Source organism: Arabidopsis lyrata, assembly GCF_000004255.2.
Source record: "Arabidopsis lyrata subsp. lyrata unplaced genomic scaffold ARALYscaffold_1, whole genome shotgun sequence".
Lineage (NCBI taxonomy): Eukaryota > Viridiplantae > Streptophyta > Magnoliopsida > Brassicales > Brassicaceae > Arabidopsis > Arabidopsis lyrata.
In genome coordinates, this window is record NW_003302555.1 from 714,902 (window position 1) to 737,637 (window position 22,736).

At 37.1% G+C, this 22,736-nt stretch overlaps 7 protein-coding genes across 7 annotated transcripts; 6 read left to right on the plus strand and 1 right to left on the minus strand.

Annotated features, from left to right (window-relative positions):
* Positions 1-2,761: 2,761 nt before the first annotated feature.
* Positions 2,762-3,615, plus strand: LOC9328180 (nucleolin). The gene has a single exon (XM_021013461.1). It carries the CDS (start codon positions 2,823-2,825, stop codon positions 3,381-3,383), a length of 561 nt encoding a protein of 186 aa, XP_020869120.1. The 5' UTR covers positions 2,762-2,822; the 3' UTR covers positions 3,384-3,615.
* Positions 3,616-3,839: 224 nt separating this feature from the next.
* LOC9325478 lies at positions 3,840-4,445 on the plus strand. Its single transcript, XM_021013167.1, has one exon. The coding sequence runs from the start codon at positions 3,840-3,842 to the stop codon at positions 4,443-4,445; it is 606 nt and encodes a 201-aa protein (XP_020868826.1).
* A 1,171-nt stretch (positions 4,446-5,616) lies between these two features.
* On the plus strand, positions 5,617-8,706 carry LOC9325479 (importin subunit alpha-6). Its single transcript, XM_021013460.1, has 10 exons — positions 5,617-6,165; positions 6,400-6,496; positions 6,594-6,685; positions 6,781-6,912; positions 7,023-7,208; positions 7,304-7,467; positions 7,549-7,627; positions 7,705-7,833; positions 7,922-8,049; positions 8,140-8,706. Exons 1-10 carry the CDS (start codon positions 5,944-5,946, stop codon positions 8,510-8,512), a joined length of 1,602 nt encoding a protein of 533 aa, XP_020869119.1. The 5' UTR covers positions 5,617-5,943; the 3' UTR covers positions 8,513-8,706.
* Positions 8,707-9,650: 944 nt separating this feature from the next.
* On the plus strand, positions 9,651-11,174 carry LOC9325480. The gene is made up of 2 exons (XM_002889370.2): positions 9,651-10,088; positions 10,348-11,174. The coding sequence occupies exons 1-2, from the start codon at positions 9,912-9,914 to the stop codon at positions 10,921-10,923; spliced, it is 753 nt and encodes a 250-aa protein (XP_002889416.2). The 5' UTR covers positions 9,651-9,911; the 3' UTR covers positions 10,924-11,174.
* On the plus strand, positions 11,170-11,949 carry LOC110225284 (glyceraldehyde-3-phosphate dehydrogenase, testis-specific). The gene has a single exon (XM_021014629.1). It carries the CDS (start codon positions 11,252-11,254, stop codon positions 11,747-11,749), a length of 498 nt encoding a protein of 165 aa, XP_020870288.1. The 5' UTR covers positions 11,170-11,251; the 3' UTR covers positions 11,750-11,949.
* Positions 11,950-13,361: 1,412 nt separating this feature from the next.
* LOC9328181 (probable galacturonosyltransferase-like 5) lies at positions 13,362-15,755 on the plus strand. Its single transcript, XM_021014626.1, has 2 exons — positions 13,362-14,709; positions 15,435-15,755. The coding sequence occupies exon 1, from the start codon at positions 13,594-13,596 to the stop codon at positions 14,677-14,679; it is 1,086 nt and encodes a 361-aa protein (XP_020870285.1). The 5' UTR covers positions 13,362-13,593; the 3' UTR covers positions 14,680-14,709; positions 15,435-15,755.
* Positions 15,756-18,405: 2,650 nt separating this feature from the next.
* On the minus strand, positions 18,406-22,465 carry LOC9328183 (cellulose synthase-like protein D5). Its single transcript, XM_002892075.2, has 3 exons — positions 21,350-22,465; positions 20,396-21,206; positions 18,406-20,302 (listed from the first exon to the last, which is right to left on the minus strand). Exons 1-3 carry the CDS (start codon positions 22,309-22,311, stop codon positions 18,521-18,523), a joined length of 3,555 nt encoding a protein of 1,184 aa, XP_002892121.1. The 5' UTR covers positions 22,312-22,465; the 3' UTR covers positions 18,406-18,520.
* Between the last annotated feature and the right edge of the window lie 271 nt (positions 22,466-22,736).

A 22,736-nucleotide genomic window follows, 5' to 3' on the forward strand; every position in this document is an offset into this window, starting at 1 on the left:
GTATCAAAATTATTGAAGTATTTTTCAAGTTATATGAAAATTAAACTATTTAGCGTTTTCTTTCCACAAACTGTCTCTAAAAACCAAAAACAGAGACATGATTCCACAAAATTACAAACAGTTAATATATGTGTTATATTTTCCAGACCCTGTGGCTTTTCTCTCACAGTATTGTTCTATTTATACCTACATATACATATACACCATGTTAATGTTATAATTATCACCGTCTTCAAAGTAGTACATTTCTTAGTAATCAAAAGATTATAAAGTAGGCGATTAGAACTAAAATTAGGAATCTCATGACAAAACAAAGTTGAATGAATCTTAAAAACTTCAACATACAACGAAAAAAAACAGCTTCCGCCGTTTATGAATGTTTTTATTTCTTTTGTATGTCAATAACTAATGATCTGGTCAAAATACATAATAATTAAGTTCACCCATCATGAATGGACTTGATTAATAATGGTACAAGTATACTTAATAGAGATTTACGTACGTACAATGGAACTTTCGTTGTAATCAAATAATAATTGTAGAGATAATCAAAGACTTGTATAATAAGCTTAAGAGAGAAGGTTTGATTGGTTTAGTAACGCTGCCGTTGAATAATGTCTTGACGGCTGTCGTCTCAATTTATTTGCTTTCCACGCAACCGTGTCCTATCATAGATTTTGGTTATGTGCTTTTCTTTTTGTTTAGTTAAAATCAAAATCATTAACAATTGTGGGGAAAACAAATATACATGGGTATAATTAGGATTTTGAGATTGAGAATTTTAAAGGTTCTTCAATTCGATATATTATAGACCAAATATTGATGGTTGAAAAACAGATTCTAATTATGTACATATTATAAAATAAAATAAAAAAGAATCTGGTTTTATGTAATTCGATAGAATTTTTTTATATATAAAATGAAACCACATATGGTCTATATGTTATGTGTAATGCTTTAGAGAAAATGAACATGTTGGAACGTAGTGCACAACATGGAAGAAGAACCATGTTTGGTGGCGGACAATTCATGCAAGTAACATATATAGATGTACTAAACTTGCCAAATTGAGGAATATCTAAGTAAAAATTGTGATTCTATAAAATTAGACTTGTATCATGGATCCATCTATAGCATGTTATTAATTAGAAATTTAGAACCACACAATTTTTGTTACTTGACTTAAATTAATTAAAAGTGAATTACTAAGCATAATGTTTTAGAAATGTGGCCTTTTAATTTTCTATTTTTATGTAGCTTATGATAAATGCCCTTTTTCTCCTTAAGTAAGCACGGCTCTGCATCCATCTCATCATTTGACGGGAAATCCTTTTGTCATCGATTTGTTTTTCTACTCCCTCCACAGCAGTTCTATGTAAAACAAATTTCGTACGAATACCAAGAGCTTCTAGAGATTGTACGATGACTGGAAAAACCCTAGTCATGTGGTGCATATTTGCGGCAACCGGTCTAACATGGAAATTCATGTAGAATCCAGAATTTCTCAAGAGGTGGTAAATACTATTAAGAAATAACCTCATATCATCAGAGTCTGGCAGTCTGCAAGCTTCAATCCTTCGCTGTCCCACAACATTAGTCCAGAACTCCCCTCAAAACCTCGATATTCTCCATTTCTCAGGTGAAAGCGACGACGACGCAATATTTTGGTTCAAATGGGCTACAATTAGGCCCACTACATTCTCTAAAATACTGATGTAATGCTAGAGAATTTTCATAAGACCCATTACATTTTCTAAAATACTGATGCAATGCTAGAGAATTCTCATAAGGCCCATTACATTCTTTCTCTAAATTCTAATGAGTTTGACTTTGACCTAAATTAGATTAGCTATTAAATTGTATAAGCTAAACATGCAAAAAGTCCATAATGGTACAAATATAATTAAGATACAATGGAACCTTCGTTGTAATCAAATAATAATTGTAGAGATAATCAGAGACGTGTGTGATAAGGTTTGATTGGTTTAGTTACGCTGCCGTTGAATAGTGTCTTATGGCTGTCTCAATTTAATTGTTTTCCACGCAACCGTGATCTACTCCTATCATAGATCTTGTTAGCTACTTTTTCTTTTTATATAGTTAAAATCATTAACGATTGTGGGGGACAAAACGTATTTTTCAGATTGAGAACTTTGTTTCCTTGATTATGTTGCAACATAAATTTATTTCACTAAAGAGTTAAATAAAAAAAAAAATTATTTCACTAAACTTGCCAAATTGAGGAATATCTAAGTAAATATTGCGTTTCTATAAAATTAGACTTGTATCATGGATCCATCTATAGCATGTTATTAATTAGAAATTTAGAACCACACAATTTTTGTTTCTTGAATTAATCAATTACCGCAATAATTATAAAATTAGTCTAGGTTTAGGCTGTCTCTTTCTTTTCTTAATTCTCATCGTCCCGTAACGACGGCAGAAAAAGCGCGCTGTTTTTCTAGTTATGACGGTAATAAAGATACAACTTCCTTCAACCCCTAAACAATTTAATCTCTTATTATTTAACCCCAATATTTCATAAACTATCATTTAACACCCCTTATACACAACAACACATAAATAGAGATCGTTGCACACAGAAATAGTTCCTCTCCGGAATCTTTCTTCAAGAAAACAAAAATCTCTCTCCCTGTTAACCCGGGGAGAAGATTTTTGATTTTCCTTAAACTTTTCTTCATCTTTCTGATATTTTGATTTCATTTTTTCCTATGGAAACAATAAATCAGAATGGTGATAAGTTATTAACAAAAGAAGAGAATGGTGAGCAATTAGAGATAGAGAAAATAAACAAGACGACCATGAAGAAGAAAAAGCCATCACGTGGGATGCACATGTTCTCCGTCGTCATGTTCATGCTCCGTCGTCGCCGGAGGAGAAAGACCTTCAACACCAGGTTTTGGCGACGAGTTGTTGAGTCCGTACGTAAAGTCCGTTCCGAAATTACGATAATGCCATCGTCAAATTTTATCAATACAATTGTTCTCCCTCCGGCTCCTCCTCCTCTTCCAGCGACAGAGATGGGAGGAGACGGTGGTGATAATGATAACGATGATGATGATGATGATGATGATTCCGGAGATCGTTTATCGGAGGCTATGGAGGTTTTCACGGCGGCTTCCTCTTCATCATCATCAGGAATCTCGGGATATGGATCAGCCATGTCCTTACGGGATTTGGATTATCCTTATGATGATGATATTGATGAGGAAGAAGATGAATGTTATAGTGATGTGGAAGGAGGAGATGATATGATTGATGAGAAAGCTGAGGAATTCATCGTGAGGTTCTATGCGCAAATGAAGATGCAAAATCAGGTTTACACTGATCGTTGCAAAGCCAAAGGGATAATGATGAATTAATGATCTTATTAATTATGGTATGTGCATACGTGGGAATATTGGAGATGTCTCGTGGACCAAGGATCAATCTTAATTCAGGTTTTAATTTCTTGGTCAATTTTTTTTTGGTATTAAAATTTAATTTAATTCCTATAAGTTTTTCTTCACTTTTGTTTTTGTAATTTGTGAGTGTATTTCAATTAATTAATGAAAAAATAGGACAATGAAATGTATGTGTGTTTGTGGGGAATATATATATATATATATATATATATATTTTTTGCAGATTAAAAAGTCTCATTAAATATTTTATGTTCAATGTGCTTAATTATCTTATTTCAATCGGAAATTGGTTATATTAATAGCACATTTGACCCATTCATTAATGAATTAATCGAAAATTGAAGAATTTGATTTTCTAACAGTATATATCGATGAACATGGACAAATACGTTAAGTGAAATATCATAGTGAGTTATGGTAACGACTACACATTTTATTCCATTTCGTGAAAAACTCATAGAAACAACGGTGACAAGTGAAGTTGCCATAGCCAAGAACTGGATCCTCGCCGTACGATTAGCCTACCAAGAGGAACCAACGGTGATCATCTCTCTAAACTCCAAGACCAATCCTCAAGATGATGATGCAAAAACCTCGACTCTTCAACTATGCATCAAAACCAAATGCCTCATACTCCAATTACTTCATATGAATCAAAACACCAACCTCGGCGAATGCCTTAGTGATCTATTTCGCGATGAGAGATTTGTTTTTGTAGGAATAGGTATTGCTGAAACGATAGCTAAGCTCGGTGGGCTAGTTAGAGTTGTTAAGAAAGTTGACGTTCGTGATTTGGTAAAGGTCAATTTTCCTTTTAGTTATGGTGAGAGATCAAGGCTTAGCTTGAAGGCTATGGCTTGTGAGTTGTTGGGATTTGGTTCGTGGAAACCGAAGAGGGAGATTTGTCGGAGCGACTTGGCTAATGAAGTTCTTGATGAAGAGGTGATTAAGTTTTTGTCCGTTGATGCTTATGTTTGTCATGAAATTGCATTTAAGATGCTTACACAACAAATTATCTAGAAAAAAAAAACTATGGTCTAATTAAGCATTCTTGTCGTCTATATATATTTGATATCTTCCTTTAACACATGAGATAAGAATTTACTTCTATGATCCACATTTTTTTTTAACAAAATAAAATCCTAATTATTCTTCTTGAGCTAAGGAAACTCGGCTAAGTCGGCTCGGAACATCAGGTTTGACGTTACCGATTCTTACCTTGCGACTTCCAAACCGGCGCCCATTGACTGTACCGGACAATGCCCTATACGCAATAACTCTTCCAAAGTGATATTTCCCATTCACATCATTCGATTTCTCTTCCACCTTTACCTCGTGATGATCATCAGTTTCCTTGTTCCATTCTCCGGTTTTCATTACTGCCTTCGATTATGTACAAAAAAATAGAAGAAGTTTTTTTTTTTTTTTTTTTCATGTACATAAGAAGATTGAGAAGGTAACACCCGCAAATAATTTTATTTATATGTTTATAAAAAGTATAAGAGAAATGGGTGAAGATTTGATTTGATTTACCAAATGAGAAGTAATGTGAAGCTTCGGTTTGAAGACATTAATTTTGATCGGTGAAAAACAACTTTTGGTCATCTCTTTTTTTTTTCGTACACTTCAAGTCTTTCCTTTTACCTTTCGAGTATCTATCTATTTTATTTTTTCTTAATCATGGGATCGATGAACATCATTCTAGAAGAGATACACACACACAATTATCTCTTATCTTGTGCAATGTCAAATAATTAAGTTATATAATTTAAAAGTTGCGAACCAGCGGAATGTGAATATTTTTGGCCATGATTGAGTTATCTACTGTAATCAAATCTTTATGGCTCCACGTAACTCAGAGATCCTACAAATACTTAAAGGACTAACACTAACTTTGGAAGAAAGATGGAGCATTGCTTGACACTGAAACATTCTCAAAATGAAAAATTCTCTTTAACTCGAACAACTTTGCTATTTCAAGTTTCTTTTCAAATGGATTCTCGTTCATTTGTAACTATCATTTCTCACTCTAGTTACTTAACTTGAACGGCAACAAATTTTGACTACGTACATGCGTTTTTTCCTTACATATGATAACACTAAATACGGCAGCATTGGGCCGGTATTGGGCTACTTTATCTAATAAAGCCTCTTAAATTATTAAAGTCAAAAGACACAGGTCAGTGTAATCAGTATTATTACTAAAATCGCGCTATACTTTTTGTAGACGTTGCGATTTCAAATTCAAAAATTGTGGCAATCTCGTGATTAATACTAAAGCCCAAGCCCATTATCGTCTTTTCACCGACAATAAACCGTAGCCTCCTCAAGTCCCCGACGTCACGTTGTATAAATTGTCGCATCACTCCAAAACCCTTATTCTCTCCTACTTCGTCGTCTTCCTCCGAAACCTGAGAAATCAAAAACTCGATCGATCGATCAATTCGTTGTTCGTCTACATCGATTCCTTCAGAATCTACGGATTCTCTGTTTTCTGTTGATTCGATTAAGCTCTACCATGTCTTATAAACCGAGCGCGAAGACTGAGGTTCGTCGGAACAGGTATAAGGTATCTGTGGACGCCGATGAAGGTCGCCGGAGACGGGAGGATAACATGGTGGAGATCCGGAAGAACAAGAGAGAGGAGAACTTGCAGAAGAAGCGGCGTGAAGGTTTTACTCCTTCCATGGCCTCTCAGCTAGGGCAGGATTTCTCCTCGTCTCTTCCTACGGAAAAGAGAGTACGTTCTTCGTGTTCTACTTCTAATTGCTTTTCTTTTTTGTTTCTCTCTCGATTTCAGATTTGAGATTGACTCAGATGATTAAGATTGGGGATTTTGGATTTAGTTTGAGTACTAGTTTAGATTTCTCTCGATGAAATTGAATTTAGATAACCCTAATTTCAGAATCTGCATCGCTTAGTGATAATATTATGCAATTTGAAGGGGTTTTTAAGCTACTTGTTTCAATTGCAGTTGGAGAATATACAACAGATGGTTGCTGGAGTAATGTCAGAGGATAGAAACATACAACTGGAGGCGACGGCTGGCTTCAGGAAATTGCTTTCAATTGGTTTGTGATTTAGGAAATCTCTTAATATGGCGTTTTGTGTTTGGTTCTTTTGTGGGTTTTTAGTTTTTGCTTATTGTGGTTGTTGATTTTTTTGTAGAGCGAAACCCTCCAATCAATGAAGTTGTTCAATCTGGTGTTGTTCCTCGCATTGTGCAATTTCTTTCCAGGGATGACTTCACTCAACTTCAGGTGAGCCTGCGTTTCTTATATCTAAAGTGTAGCTTGGTGCTTTGATTTATATGCTGATTGACTTTTGTTGTTTGCTTCTGCTTGTATTATTATAGTTTGAGGCAGCTTGGGCGCTTACCAATATCGCTTCAGGGACATCTGAGAACACTAAAGTCATTATTGATAGTGGGGCTGTCCCTTTATTCGTCAAACTTCTTAGTTCTGCAAGTGATGAAGTCCGAGAACAGGTATCAATTTTTGTCTATTGTTTTGGCAAAGAAACTGTTAGATCAAATTGTAGATAACTCCATTCGGACTGTTTTAACATCCTGAGTTCTATGTTTCCCTCTGATTACAGGCTGTCTGGGCATTGGGAAACGTTGCTGGTGACTCGCCAAAATGCCGTGATCATGTCCTAAGTTGCGAGGCCATGATGTCTCTTTTGGCTCAATTCAATGAGCATTCAAAGCTCTCCATGCTGAGGAATGCTACATGGACATTATCAAATTTCTGCAGAGGGAAGCCGCAGCCTGCATTTGAACAGGTTTCCTTTCATATATAAACCAATTTGAAGTGTTTAAAATCTTTTTTCTTAACTGTTTATTAATCTGAGAATGTGTCATTGCATTTGTTGAACAGACACAAGCAGCTTTACCAGCTCTTGAGCGCCTTCTGCATTCAACCGACGAAGAAGTTCTCACAGATGCATCCTGGGCTCTCTCATATCTATCTGATGGTACAAACGAGAAAATACAAACTGTTATCGACGCTGGTGTCATACCTCGTCTTGTTCAGCTCTTAGCGTAAGTATTTTTCTTTTAGCAACCAATTCCATATTCATACACATATATCTTAATCTAATCTCGTCATCTGTGTCTTCTTAGTCATCCATCACCCTCAGTTCTGGTTCCAGCTCTCCGTACCATTGGTAATATTGTAACCGGAGATGATCTTCAGACTCAGGTACCAATACTATCCCCAACTGTCTCCTATAGGTTTAATGTTTACTTAGTAAATCATCTCTGTTTTCTCCATAACAGGAGATTATTAGCAGTCAAGCGCTTCCTGGTTTGTTAAACCTTTTGAAAAACACATACAAGAAGAGTATCAAGAAGGAAGCTTGCTGGACGATCTCTAACATTACAGCTGGGAACTCAAGTCAAATTCAAGTGAGTTATACACATCAACAAATGACGATGTCGAAAACGCGGATTTTATTTTATGAAACCAGAAGTCGTATTTTCATTTGCTGTGCAGGAAGTGATTCAAGCAGGCATTATTCAGCCTCTGGTTATCCTGCTTCAGAACGGTGAATTCGAAATTAAAAAAGAAGCTGTTTGGGCAATTTCTAATGCAACTTCTGGTGGCAATCATAACCAAATCAAGTAAGAAAAAAGCACACAGTAAATCTCATTTTTTCTTGTGTCTTTTTAGATGAAGCGATTCTTGTTATTGAAACTCTAATTTCCTTGCAGGTTTCTCGTGAGCCAAGGCTGCATCAAACCCCTGTGTGATCTCCTCTCGTGTCCTGATCCAAGGATCGTCACAGTGACTTTGGAAGGTCTAGAGAACATTCTCAAAGTAGGTGAAGCTGAGCAGAATCTAGGCAACACAGGAAACGTTAATCTCTATGCGCAGATGATTGAAGAAGTAGAAGGGGTGGAGAAGATAGAGAATCTTCAGAGTCACGATAATAATGAGATTTACGAGAAAGCTGTCAAAATCCTTGAGTCGTACTGGGCTGAAGAAGAAGAGGAGGATGCTCCTGAGACTTTTCAGGCTTCCGGTTTCCAATTCGGAAACCAAAGTGGTAATGCTCCTCCTACTGGTGGATTCAACTTTGGTTGAAGGTTTATGTAGAATCAAAGATATTCTAAGTTGCTTGAACTTAAGAACAGAGGTCTCTCGTGGTCGTTTCTATAATTTGTAGGTTTTTTCTTGGGTCACGTTTAGATTGAATTTGTATTTTTCTATTTTTAGAAGTTTGGGTTTTTTTTTTTTGTTTGCATTTATGGCGGAGATTTAAGTGTTTTAATCTGCTCTACTGTGTGTTTTTGCTCTTCTGCAAAAAATCATGAAGAGAGAAATGATTAAAAACAAAAAAAAAAAAGAGAGAGAAGACTTTTAAACTACCAAATTTATGCAGAATCAACATCTAATTCTCTTATTTACACAAAATTCAGTTTTATGGATAGCTTCGAGTTTTTTTTTTTGTCTCAAAAGTTTTATTATATTCTACAGCAAATATTACATGAGCCGGCAGGACTAAAACCTCCGGAAGTAAAGCCAAAAAAACGAGAATATCCCGGAAAAGCATACGTTGATACTAGAAACTAAACCAACGTACGAAAGCAAAGCCCAAACATTTAAGCCCGAAAGTAAGTAACCACACTTCACCCACATAATTTTCTAATTTCTGGAAAGCCTAAACTAAACTGCAAGTCGGAAAAACAATTAACGACAAGCAAATTCTTCTATAGCGAATAAAAACTACCTCACAACCTATGCGCTCTTGGGCTTCTAATCCAGCAAGATGGATTCAAGACAAAAATATTTAGATCCTTACACTTCTCCCGAAAACGACGATGTCGAAAGAACCACGACTTTTAAACGTCTCGATAGAAATTTAAATCTATAATAATAGCCAGTATTAATACAAAATAAGTAAGAAAAATAGACAGTCTTCCACCTCGCAAATTAAGTTAACAAATATTTAGTTGAATGTCATATAGTTAGGTAAAGCGTTGTAATGCAATTTTAATAGACGACAATTAAATTTTGCATATATTAATGCGTGACAAATGATAAAATAGACTGTCATTTTGTTTTTGACGGCAAAATTTATATAGTTAGTAGACAAAGAGTTGTTTTACAATTTTAGTAGGTCACAGATTCACGTTTCACGTAATTGTGTATAGCTTTTAATAATTTGAGGTTCTTATGAGTTTTTACTTTTTTACCAATAGCGTAATGCAAATTTTGCATATTTTTCTTTCTGGGCTAAGATTTGACAAATAAAAGAAAATAAAAAATTAAGATTGACAAATCTGGAGAAACACCGAGCAGCTTCTAAGTTTTTCTAGTCATTCTAAATTAGCCACGTCATTAACAGCAAGGCATGCCATGGCCACGTGTCAACACGAGTCTCACACTTTGATAACAAAAGGACTAATTATAAAAAATCGCTACTACAAAGTTTTTTTAATCAGCGAAAAAACGCAGCAAAAACAATTGTGAAGAAAGATAGATGATGATGATGCAATCCCGATTATTAGCGTTTGCTTCTGCGGCGCGTTCCCGTGTTCGACCAATCGCTCAAAGGCGTTTAGCGTTTGGATCATCCACGTCTGGCCGCACCGCTGATCCAGAGATCCATTCCGGTAACGATGGAGCTGATCCAGCTATTTATCCGAGAGACCCTGAAGTATAATTTTTTCTATTTCTCAGCTTTTCATTAATGAAAGTTTTTTGGATTCAGTATTTTCATATATTGAAAATTCAAACAAAAATGTGTTATTCGATCATTAATTTTAATACTCTTTGAATCAAGTTTGTAGTTATCCAATTTATAATTTTGAAATTCAGACCATGCTAAAAATTAATTAATTAGGATGTGAGAGTGTTTTAAAATTTAAAATAAACAAATAAAAAATCTCTGTTAAGTGTGATTCCTTGTGTTTCAGGTTATGGATGATGTTGCAAACCCTAAAACGGCGGCGGATGAAATCGTAGACGACACCCCACGACCGAGTTTAGAAGAGCAACCGCTTGTACCGCCTAAATCTCCACGCGCCACCGCACATAAGCTAGAGAGTACTCCTGTTGGTCACCCGTCAGAACCTCATTTCCAACAGAAACGAAAAAACTCCACCGCCTCTCCGTCTCCGCCGTCGCTTGATTCTGTGAGCTGTGCTGGTCTAGACGGCTCACCGTGGCCAAGAGACGAAGGAGAAGCGGAGGAGCAGAGGCGGAGAGAAGGTGAAACAGAGAGCGACCAAGAGTTTTACAAACACCACAAAGCTTCTCCGTTATCGGAGATTGAATTCGCCGATACTCGGAAACCTATTACGCAAGCTACTGATGGAACGGCGTACGCAGCCGGGAAAGATGTGATCGGATGGTTGCCTGAGCAGCTAGACACGGCGGAAGAATCTTTGATGAAAGCAACGATGATATTCAAACGCAACGCAGAACGTGGCGATCCTGAAACGTTTCCTCATTCTAGAATCTTAAGGGAAATGAGAGGCGAGTGGTTTTAAACTAAAGACTACAATAAAATGTTGAAAAAGTGTCTGAATAAACTTTTGTCAATTAGCTTCATTAAGACATTTTGGTTCCTTACCAAAGTGTACAAAGCCTCTTTATATCTTCCAAATCTCTAGAAACCCTAAAATCAAGAGAATTTGTTCGAACATTATGGATTACAGTTATGATATGGTCCAAAAAAGGGTTTTGTTCTTCAATCCAAAGCTGTAAAATTAAAATGGTATCAGATTCCAAAGTTATTGCTTTTGAAGGTTCTTAACAAAAAGTCAAGTTCTTTAAAAAGCCATAGACTTTCTTCTTCATTCTTCCACCATTTGATAAATGGCAAGAATTTCTCTCTTCCTCTTGGAAATGGAGTTGTTTCTCTGTTTCGTCGTTCTGTTTTTAATATCACAATCTGTTGTTGCATTGAGCATAACAGAGAAACAAGAGATTGAATGTGCAATGTGTTTAGAATGTGAGAATCCATGTGATCAGCCACCTCCTCCGTCACCTTCACCTCCACCGCCTCCGCCACCACTAGAAATTCTATGTCCTCCACCGCTACCACCGCCTCCACCCCCGCTAGAGATTTTCTGTCCGCCACCGCCTTCTCCACCTCCTCCTTCTCCACCACCTCCTCCTCCTTCACCACCACCACCGTGTAATCACTGCCCGTTACCGCTTCCACCGCCGATGCCGCCGGTTTGCAATGAATGCGTTCCGAATAAGCCGAGACCACCGATCATTATCACAGCCGCAGAAGCGTCCCCGGGGGTATCTGCTTCCATCAGTTTAATTGTTTCTCTCGCCTTCCTAGTTTCCTCTCTGTTTCAATAATGTTGTAGCGATCTTCAGCTATATGTTGTCTCTCTCCGTTATTATTCTTACATTCATAAAGATATTCGATTTCTCGTTCTAGGAAATTATATTTTACTCTCATCATGTAACCCATTGATCTCTCCTTCATTAGCAAGGTCTTTAGTATTTATCATAACGATATAAACCACAAGTGAGATTATAAACTAAACCTTTTAGTGTTTTTTTTTTTTTTTTCAGTTTTGCTTTATCTACGAATTTTCTCAATAAGTATATGGAGCAAGTCGGATACTCAAGTAGCTATAGTTGTGCCATTACTTTGATTTTAGTGTCTTAATCGTATTTTAAGCGCTCGTTACTTTGATTTGACAAATTCTAACAAAAAACGCAAATATACATGAAAATCGAAATTTAATTGCTAGTTACTTTGATTTGACAAACCATATAAAAAAACGATGAAGACAGTTGTGACAAACCATATTATTTATGAACTTCTTGAAACCAATGTCGACCATCTGAAAATGTAAATCATGTTAAATATGCTTCATCTAAGTTTTACTAATTACTGTAAGTAACATGAAAAATCGCAAGTGTTAGGAAATTAAGATCCAAAAGTCAGATTTTTAACTACTAATAATATTTCTAACGGTGAAGTTATACATTTTTTATATATAAAAAAAAAAGTAAATGGGTACGGAAAGATTCTTATATTGATTTTCAATTAATTATATTGGATTTGAGATAGACACATGACAGATGATTAATGACGGTTATTTACCGCTGGAAAGTAATCGATAAACCGATGAAAGTAAAAGAAGAATGTGACAGAAAAGCTTCTCTAGTTCTCTTCATCGTTTCGTTCATATGGTACGTGTTAGATTCTTGAAGCAGAGCAATATGTAAAATTAAGATTCGGTTTGGTCAAGTGTGTCATTGTGCAGTCTTCATCGTTCATTTCCAAGGCAAGAATCGTCATTGACTCATTATCGTTCACTTTAATAATAGTGCAATAGTATTATGAATTAACAAATCTTTATTTTGTAACGTTAACTTTGAATAAAACTGTTAAGCTCTTTTTTAATAGAGGCTCTCCGACCCCCAAAAAAGTAGTATTATTATATTTAATCAGCAAAAAGAAGATATGTTTAATACTAGTATTATATAGGTATCATGTTGGTTAGGTTGGGTCGACGTTTCGGTGAAGCTTCTATATATATTTTGTATTATTTCATCTTCCATTTTGTTCATGTGTGTTGTTATATACTCACTAACCTAAAGTTTAAACTTAAACATGCTCCATGCTCCATGAAAAGAAATCGAAACATCGTTATCTTTTAAGAACTCGAATGCATACTTTAAAAAATTCGAATGCAAATTACACATTGTACAAAATCTAATGTAAAAACTGGTAAGTAACAGAAAAAGAAAGTACAGATCTTGAAATAGAATCATCACCAGCCTCAAAGAGGACAGTGACATTTGCTCTTCACAATATTAATTTTCATCTTTACTTTCACGTATCCACTTGCTTAAATAATCCACATTTATCATCAAAAATATTTAAAATAAATAATTACCAACCACTATAAATACAAATATTACACTCCCATTTGCAGTGAAATTAAATAAAAAACATTAATAACTATTTCTCTCTTCTTCTTCCTCTTTAAACTAGAGCACTCAAGTAACGAGTAAAACGCAGAGGAGAAGAAAAGAGAGAAGGCGCAGAGTAGCATTGACATGCGAAATGTGCCTCTCAGGGTTCTTATCCTACGCCTGTTTCAATCTCTTCCCCACCATGAAAGTTTTCTGATTGCTGTTTCCTCTGAAATTCGAAGCTTCGTAGTTTCTTCTGCATTCTCGCAATGCATTGGATTACGAGATTCTCCGCCATCTTCTCCGCCGCATTAGCCATGATTCTCCTTTCTCCTTCACTCCAATCCTTTTCTCCGGCGGCAGCTATCCGATCATCTCACCCCTACGCCGACGAATTCAAACCACAACAAAACTCCGATCACTCCTCCTTCAGAGAATCTCCATTGTTCCGTAACGCCGAACAATGCAGATCTTCCGGCGAAGATTCCGGCGTCTGTAACCCTAATCTCGTCCACGTAGCCATCACTCTCGACATCGATTACCTTCGTGGCTCAATCGCAGCCGTCAATTCAATCCTCCAACACTCAATGTGTCCTCAAAGCGTCTTCTTCCACTTCCTCGTCTCCTCCGAGATTCAAAACCTAGAATCTCTGATTCGCTCAACTTTCCCCAAATTGACGAATCTCAAAATTTACTATTTTGCCCCTGAGACCGTACAATCTTTGATTTCTTCTTCCGTGAGACAAGCCCTAGAGCAACCGTTGAATTACGCCAGAAATTACTTGGCGGATCTGCTCGAGCCTTGTGTTAAGCGAGTCATCTACTTGGATTCGGATCTCGTCGTCGTTGATGATATCGTCAAGCTTTGGAAAACGGGTTTAGGCCAGAGAACAATCGGAGCTCCGGAGTATTGTCACGCGAATTTCACGAAATACTTCACCGGAGGTTTTTGGTCAGATAAGAGGTTTAACGGGACGTTCAAAGGGAGAAACCCTTGTTACTTCAATACTGGTGTAATGGTGATTGATTTGAAGAAGTGGAGACGATTTAGGTACACGAAACGAATTGAGAAATGGATGGAGATTCAGAAGATGGAGAGGATTTATGAGCTGGGTTCTCTTCCTCCGTTTCTTCTGGTATTTGCTGGTCATGTAGCTCCGATTTCGCATCGGTGGAATCAACATGGACTTGGTGGTGATAATGTTAGAGGTAGTTGCCGTGATTTGCATTCTGGTCCTGTGAGTTTGCTTCATTGGTCAGGTAGTGGTAAGCCATGGTTAAGGCTTGATTCCAAGCTTCCATGTCCTTTAGACACATTGTGGGCACCTTATGATTTGTATAAACACTCCCATTGACACTGGTTTCTCAGTTCGACATATTCATCGGTAAACTCTCTATACAAAACTCTGTTCAATTGCAATGCCATTTTGCTTATTGTCTGCGATTGTACATCAATAGTTGAACTATAAGTTAGGAATCTTCATTCTTTTACTCTTTTAAGCATATGTGAAGTTTTTACCATTTCTGGGTATGGGTATATGGCTTTTATTTTGGCACTCATAACATTACATAAACAAAAAAGATAGAAGCTTTATGATTTGCTTTATAGTTAATACTCCATTGTTGGCCAATTGGTGGAGATTGTAATAGTGGGGGAATTGGGTTAGTGGTAGGGCACATTTCTTGCTTCTTCTTACTGGACCTGATGCATTGCGGAACACCATGAGCACACTGATCCAGTGATTGTTTCACCCTTTTTTTTTAGTTTCTTAGTGCTTCTAGCTTATAAAGGCAAAAGAGTTTCATAGATAATCACATATGAGTGGGATTGAGTAATAACTTTAGGATCTCGAATCTTTACCTAGTTTCTGCATTGAACAAGCTATGCATAAGACATTTGTTGATGATTTTTTTTTTTTTTTCAAAGAATCTGATGATTACCATCTAAAACTTACCAGTCACTTTCTGAAAGTTTATTTTTTTGCGGGATCAAATTGATCAAATTGCTTTTTTGAAGTTATGGACTTTCGTTTTTGCATATATGGATTCATAATTGCATTGTACAGAATCACAATCTCATCTTAAGTTGGGTTTTGTTTGTTTTAACCAGCCATGAGGACTAAACCGAAGATTAGCGGAGTCATTGGTCCAGACCGAATGGTTCAACTAGAAACAATTCTGAAGAAGATGAGAAAACCTTGCCGGAAGAGTACTATAGTAGTGTTGCTTCAGACATATTGGAGAGACGGTTTCGAAGAGAGAAAGTGTTGTATAGGCGGTTGAATATGTTCTTGTGGGGAGAAAAAATAAAAATATAGTTAGGTTAAAGAGTTTTTGTTGTTTACTATTGATTCTGAAAGTAATTTTGTGCAAATTACTAGTCTTACTTTGGTTTTCAAGTTTAAAAAGATGATTTGCCTCTCTGTCTCGAGCCTGCTTAACAGAACCTTATATATGGAAAGATGTTGCCTTTTTATATTCGAAATGTCAAGTGTCTGATGTCTTCTTACTCTGTTTCCGACTAACCAAACAGCATACATGTGTGATTACATGAACATAGATCAAGAGAAGACGAGAACCAAACACAAACACTCTAAACAAGATGTGCTCTTCAAAACAGGGGCTATACCACGAAATAAACACAATCTCGTATAAGACCAAGCAATGGCAATCCTTACACTGCATTTTTGTAATCACCAAAACTCTGTTCCTATTTGCTTATTCTCTGTGGTTTGTGCATTGTACTAGACCATCCCCGGTAGCAATCCCACTATTAATGGCTCTTTCTTGTAGATACAAGACTTGCCAACTTCATACTAACATCAAAGAAGACAGTGTTGTGGTTTGCATAACGATCATTTGGGTCCAATACCTTCAAACCTCTGAGGGAACTCAACATAGAAGATTCTTCAAGATTGAGGATGAATGGCTCCATAAACAGGTTCTGCATTAGGAGGAACATAGTTCCAGAGATAGACTATCTCAAATAGTAGAGGCTTCAAAGAAGGCAAAACTTGCTTCTTCTTCTTGTTCTCGAATATAAGCACCAAGGAGTTAATTGCAGGTCCAAAGATGGAAATCGGGTATTGATCCTGTTGGAGCCCAATATTGTAAAAAGGAAATAATCTAAAGTTTACAAAAAAAAAGGAAATAACAAAACTCATCGAAAAAAGGAAACAATCGAAAGTTTCCTTTTTTTGGAAGAAGCTAATGCTTATAAATAAACGCCTGAGAGAATGCTAACCTCCAACATCACTCATTCTCTCTTCTTCCTTGAGATATCAAAATTCACTATTCCTCTCTTCTCTTCTTCTTCTTCTTCTTCGGAACCATAACAAAAGAATCCTTCCATCTCTCATTATCTCTTCTCCGTAAGATTGATCTCCATCCTCTGTTGTGACTCATATTCACTCAATCCAAACGATTTCAAATCCGGCCAACGACGGGCCACCGTTTCACCGACGGCTAAGGAGAGCACCAAGACGGCCAAGGATGGAACAGCGGGAAAGAGGACAACGATGAAAGAGACAAAGAGAGAATGTGTTTCCATGGCTGGGATCATGAAAGCGTCTCCTCAGGCTCAGGATGATCGATCGATTAGTCTCTGTTTCGTCGAACAAGGTTACCTCTTAATTTAACACTTTTTATTTTTCAATGTTTTTTTTTTAACACTTCTTTTTTTTTTAATATTTTTTTCTTTTTTTGAATAAGTGTTAAATTTTTAATTTTGTATAAATTAATTGGATACAACATCCAAACCCCTAAGAGGTGTTCTAGGTTCAATAATGATTTACACATAATTAAAATTTTAACACTTATTTTTTTTGTTTTAAAAGTTTTTTTTTTTTGATAAGTGTTAAATTTTTTAATTTTGTGTAAACTAATTGGATACAACATCCAAACCCCTAAGAGGTGTTCTAGGTTCAATAATGGTTTACACATAATTAAAATTGTAACACTTGTTTTTTTTTAAATGTTGTTTTTATTTATTTTATAAGTGTTAAATTTTTTAATTTTGTGTAAACTAATTGGATACAACATCCAAACCCCTAAGAGGTGTTCTAGGTTCAATAATGCTTTACACATAACTAAAACTTTAACACTTGTTTTTTGTTTTAAAAGTTTTTTTTTTTGATAAGTGTTAAATTTTTTAATTTTGTGTAAATTAATTGGATACAACATCCAAACCCCTAAGAGGTGTTCTAGGTTCAATAATGGTTTACACATAATTAAAATTGTAACACTTGTTTTTTTTTAAAATGTTGTTTTTATTTATTTTATAAGTGTTAAATTTTTAAATTTTGTGTAAACTAATTGGATACAACATCCAAACCCCTAAGAGGTGTTCTAGGTTCATTATGGTTTACACATAATTAAATTTTTAACACTTGCTTTTTTTTAAATGTAATGTTTTTTTTATAAGTGTTAAATTTTGTAATTTTGTGTAAACTAATTGTTTTAGTTATACAAAATAATTTGTTTTTTTTTAATGTAAGTGTTAATGCGTGGATAACAAACCAAACATTACATCCATTATTTAAGATTGGTCTACTAGATGTTATAAGTTCAATATGTTTTTAGTTAATGTAAATTTAACGATTAAACTAAATTTTAAAGATGTTTTTGTAAATAATGTTTTAAATATACAACTTTGTTTTTTTCATTTAGATACTTCATTTTCATATCAAGCTGTGAAAACATAGAGAAATGTGGTCCATGTTATTGTTATTTTGGTTGAGTCGAAACTATCTTTTACGTTAAAAAACAAACTTGTAAAACTCAACCTCTGGTAATTCGAATCCTATGGTTTCAATTTTAAATTCGAATGTATATATTTTGTAAGTGACTGTAATAAGGATTCGAATCTTTACCTGTTTCTGCATTGACACTTCTTGGTCACTTTTTCTGTTTCGAAGAATCTGATGATTAGTAATGGCTTTGAAACAAATGTGAAAAAAGATGCAACTTACCAGTCACTTTGTAAGAGTTTTGGACCTTTTCTTACATATTTGAAAAAGATGCAACTTACCAGACTCACAATCTCATCTAAGTTTGGTTTCATTGGTCCAGACTTAAAATCATTAACAAAGTAAGAAATTGAGACTTTACTTTGAAAAATCGTAATTATAATATCTGATTACAAACATGAAGCCTAGAAAGAAGAATTTTCATGCCTTGTACCACAAACAAAGAAAATCAAGGGAACTGAAACTGCATATAGTCCTGTTTCCCTGAAGGAGGGTTAATATAAACCCAAAGCAAAGACACAATAATCGACAACAAACCTGACCACACAAACACTATCGTCGGAACTCTGCCTCTTCTTCCCATCAATCCTTTAGCAAACGGATACAGATGACAAAGCACCCAAAAGCTGAAGAACACTCCTCCAACAAGCTTACTCCATTGCGGAAATGGACTGTACAGAGTCCTCGCAAGCCCCACCGCAATCGCAATCATATTCACCATCATGATCGTCAATGGAGGAACCATCAAAAAGCTCCATTTCACAGCATACAGATCAGCAAACTCATCCTCTCCTTCTTCTGGTGTAGATGACTTGGAAGTCAAGGTAAACGAGATATCGACTCCTGCAATTACCTTGAGAAGACCTTGAAGAACAGCTGCAGGGTGTGCGCTTGTACCTCCAATTACCCAGAACTGCTCATTTCTCCACCATTCATGGAGAGTTATGCCTGACCATTTGATCTCAAGGAGTGATAACATACAGAGCGTGAGTGTTATCGAGAGGAGATAGATCAAGAACGTTATATTCAGTGATTGGACTATGAATTGACCCGAGAAGAGCGAAACCGCAGGGAGAATGCAGTAGACGATGAGGAAAAGCGATGTGAATGGATACATTCCAACATTGAAGTAAGCCACTCTCTGCAAAAACTTCATCCTTCTGGTTGCGAAGATCGCATTGTTCCTAGAGAAAAAGATCTCAACAGATCCTGTTGCCCATCTCAGAACCTGGTGAAGCCTATCCGTTAGATTGATTGGAGCTGTTCCACGGAAAGCATCTCGCTTCGTCACGCAGTAGATTGATCTCCATCCTCTGTTGTGCATTCGATATCCCGTGACTACATCTTCGGTCACTGAACCATAGATCCATCCAACTCTTTTACCCCACTCAGTTTTGTCCTCATAGAAGCAAGATATCACACTGATTGCTTCAGCTACAGTGGCTGCATCAAGTGGTTCACGTGGGACAGCAAGTGACCCAGCTGGCCTACTGTTCTTGCCTTTGCCTTGCAAGTCTTGTAAGAGTCTCCCTTGGTATTCAGCAACCGGGATTGAAGCAACGAAAGAGTTTGAGTTACCAAATCTCTTTGGGAGAAGCAGAGATTCAATATCTCCATCATCATTCTCTTCTTCGTTGTATTCTCCATTTATAGGCAAAGAAACTTCATCGTCTTTCTTCATCACGGCTTTTGATTTCCTCAGCGATATCTTGACCTTTCTTCTTCCAAGCCAGCCATGATGTTCAGTTGCTCTCGGCGGACTAAACCCGTAGAGAGCTGTTCTTCGGAAGATACAGCCAGTTCCCACATACATTGGACCTTGAAGTCCATCCAAAGCTCTCATACTAACATCAAAGAAGACAGTGTTGTGGTTTGCATAACGATCATTTGGGTCAATACCTTCAAACCTCTGAGGGAACTGAACATAGCAGATTCTATCGCCACCACGATCAAGCATGAAGCACATTCCTTCTCTCAAAGCCATAGAGTTGTAGATGTAGTGGTCACAATCAAGATTGAGGATGAATGGGCCATTAGACATTATTGCGCTGGTTCTAACCAAAGCATTCATGGCTCCTGCTTTCTTGTTGTGATCATAACCCGGCCGCTTCTCTCTGGACACATAAACTAGCATTGGTAGCCTGATGTCAACGTCTGTTGTATCAATTAAGTTCTCAGCATCTGCTTCTGCTCCATAAACTGGTTCTGCATTTGGAGGAGCCAACATTGCCTGCAGCAATACACAAAATATTAGAACTCTCTTTTCAATACAAACCTGAAACCAGTTAAACAATTAGCAAACAATATTGACAAAAGAAGTTACCTGAATGATTCCAGCATGATCTCCTCGAGAGTTATCGGATTCTCCAGAGGACCAAGTCCCTGGCCAGTGAGAACCATCTGACATCCAAGTGGCCTTTGGAACTTTAACAGTTTCTTGAGGATTGTTTCCCATCATCATTTCCATCTGTTTCTTCTTAGCCCTTAGCTCTTCGTGCACGTTATAAGCATCAGACCTTCTCCTTATCGCCTCAGGCAATGAGTTGATTCTGACCTTAAACTCATCATACTCTCTCTTCACTCTCCTCCTTTCCCTCACAAAATCCAGCCTCACTTTGTTCTTGAGAAAGTTACGCTTCTGTCCAAAGTAGGCCTCAGGGTTCCTTGGCTCTATATTGTGTTTCCTGCAAAATGGCACCCATGTACTTGCAAAGCTGGCTGTTTGAGCCAAGGCTTCGAATGTTAGCAAAGCTCCTCCATCGTCTGATAAGTAGCAAGCAAGTTTCTCCACAGGGTAATCAACAGCTAGGATCGAAAGAATGGTGTTGGCTGTGACCAGAGGCGGTTCTTTCTCAGGGTCTGCAGTTGAGACAAACACATCGATACCCGGAAGATCAGATCTTCCTTTGGGGTTCCTGAGGTTAGGAGATTCAAAGCGTTCTTTAAGAACACCTAAATCACTTAATCTGTTAACCGGACAGAGTTTTGGAAGCTGATCCAAAAGCCAAGACAAGGCAAACCAAAGTTCACAGGTCGTTGACATTCCCCACAACCACATTGCTTCTCGGTTTGGGTGGCGAACCCTCCATGTCAGGAACAGACCAAGAGCCACCAAACGCAGTGCAATGAGTAATCTGTTTCGTCACACACAAGAAAAATCAAAACTTCAGCAAAAACCAAAGCCAACAGTAATCGATTGCATCATCATAACTAAGCAAACATTTAAGAAAAACATACTTAATCAAGAAACAGCTAAAGATAAAGCAAGTTCTTTTACCTGTAAGGACTGATAATTGCAGCAGAGACACTGACTTTCCTAGTAAGAGGTCTCTTGCTTCTTTCCCCAAACTCCGGTGGCGTTTCATACCCGTTACCACCACCACCCGACCCGATTCCATACCCATCTTTAGGCCAAACAGCGTTCCCATACCCATAAGTACCTTTAGTCTCAAACAACCACCGAGTGTGATCAAAGTCACCAGCTTGATTCTGCGCTTTAAACGACTTCACAACCGAAAGCCTCTTGTCAAGCTTTGATTCACCCATCTGAGGAAGCGGTTTCGCCTCATCTTCTTCGTCTTCTTCCTCAGTCTCAGGATCATCGTTGACATCCCTGTAAGGCTCTTTGCAACCAGGACAATTGCCTCCACCACTTGTGATACAATCAAAGTAACAATCTCTACAGATTTTGAAACCACACTCACATCTCCCATGAACAACTTTCTCATCACAACCTTTTAACCAACAGATCTGACCTGATTTCTTCTCCGGATCAGCTCGATCCATAGAGCAATCAATTACATGACCACGAGTCACCGATTTAAACCCACCGGTGAAAATCGTCCCGGAGAGGAAACTTTTGTTATTCGAGTTCCCTTTTAGCATCTCATCTTCTTCACCCATACCACTCTCTTGTGAAGCGAACACCGTCTGATGATCCGGCGTAGGTGGAATATGAACAGTATAGCTCAGAACGCACTCGGAATTAGTGGTCTCCGCCGTTAGATCTTCCACAGACATAGAACAGTATCTTCCTTCACCACCACTAGATCTCCGATTTCCACCGCTAATCGAAGTACGACGTGTAGCTCTTGAGCTTAGAGGAGAGTTTTGGTTATTGTTGATGACGGAGGCGCGTGGGATAGGACTCGTCAATCCTAAGCTTCTGTCGCCGGATCCTTTACATGGTGTCACCGTTATAGTCACCGGAGAAGAAGAACAAGCTGCTGATTTCACCATTCTCGGTTCACAATTAGCAGTGAACCACAAAAATCACGAGAGAAAAAAATCAAAGAGTAGATCTCAAACTGAAATCAGAAACTAAGAAGAAGAGATTTTGAATCTAAGGAAGAAGAAGCTGAAGAAGCTAGTACAAAGCAGAAGAGCATTATGATTTTCAAAATTTAGAGAGAGAGAGAGAGATATAAAGGAGAAAGGTGTTGCTATAAACGGTCGAGAGATCTGAGCCGTTCATTTTCTTCACGTTGCTTCATGTGAGATCGGACGGTGGTTATCTAATCCAAACGGTAAGTTTGAAAGATTACGTGGGACCAAGCGATCTAATAAAGACGCAAAGTCAAATAAACGGAAAAAAATAAAAGAAAAAGAGTTTATCTCTCTCAACTTTCCGTAACGGTCAAATAAATTTATATTGGAGGAGCTGA

What these genes read in the sequence shown, in the direction of transcription:
- LOC9325478 (XM_021013167.1), top strand. Translation starts at nt 3,840, where the DNA reads ATGGTAACGACTACACATTTTATTCCATTTCGTGAAAAACTCATAGAA.
- LOC9328183 (XM_002892075.2), bottom strand. Translation starts at nt 22,311, where the DNA reads ATGGTGAAATCAGCAGCTTGTTCTTCTTCTCCGGTGACTATAACGGTG. An exon ending in GCAATTATCAGTCCTTACAG is followed by an intron (nt 21,207 to 21,349) that starts GTAAAAGAACTT and finishes GTGACGAAACAG; the next exon opens with ATTACTCATTGCACTGCGTT. An exon ending in ATCATGCTGGAATCATTCAG is followed by an intron (nt 20,303 to 20,395) that starts GTAACTTCTTTT and finishes GTATTGCTGCAG; the next exon opens with GCAATGTTGGCTCCTCCAAA.
- LOC9325480 (XM_002889370.2), top strand. Translation starts at nt 9,912, where the DNA reads ATGATGATGATGCAATCCCGATTATTAGCGTTTGCTTCTGCGGCGCGT. An exon ending in TTTATCCGAGAGACCCTGAA is followed by an intron (nt 10,089 to 10,347) that starts GTATAATTTTTT and finishes CTTGTGTTTCAG; the next exon opens with GTTATGGATGATGTTGCAAA.
- LOC9325479 (XM_021013460.1), top strand. Translation starts at nt 5,944, where the DNA reads ATGTCTTATAAACCGAGCGCGAAGACTGAGGTTCGTCGGAACAGGTAT. An exon ending in CAGGAAATTGCTTTCAATTG is followed by an intron (nt 6,497 to 6,593) that starts GTTTGTGATTTA and finishes ATTTTTTTGTAG; the next exon opens with AGCGAAACCCTCCAATCAAT. An exon ending in GTGATGAAGTCCGAGAACAG is followed by an intron (nt 6,913 to 7,022) that starts GTATCAATTTTT and finishes CTCTGATTACAG; the next exon opens with GCTGTCTGGGCATTGGGAAA.
- LOC110225284 (XM_021014629.1), top strand. Translation starts at nt 11,252, where the DNA reads ATGGCAAGAATTTCTCTCTTCCTCTTGGAAATGGAGTTGTTTCTCTGT.
- LOC9328180 (XM_021013461.1), top strand. Translation starts at nt 2,823, where the DNA reads ATGAAGAAGAAAAAGCCATCACGTGGGATGCACATGTTCTCCGTCGTC.
- LOC9328181 (XM_021014626.1), top strand. Translation starts at nt 13,594, where the DNA reads ATGCATTGGATTACGAGATTCTCCGCCATCTTCTCCGCCGCATTAGCC.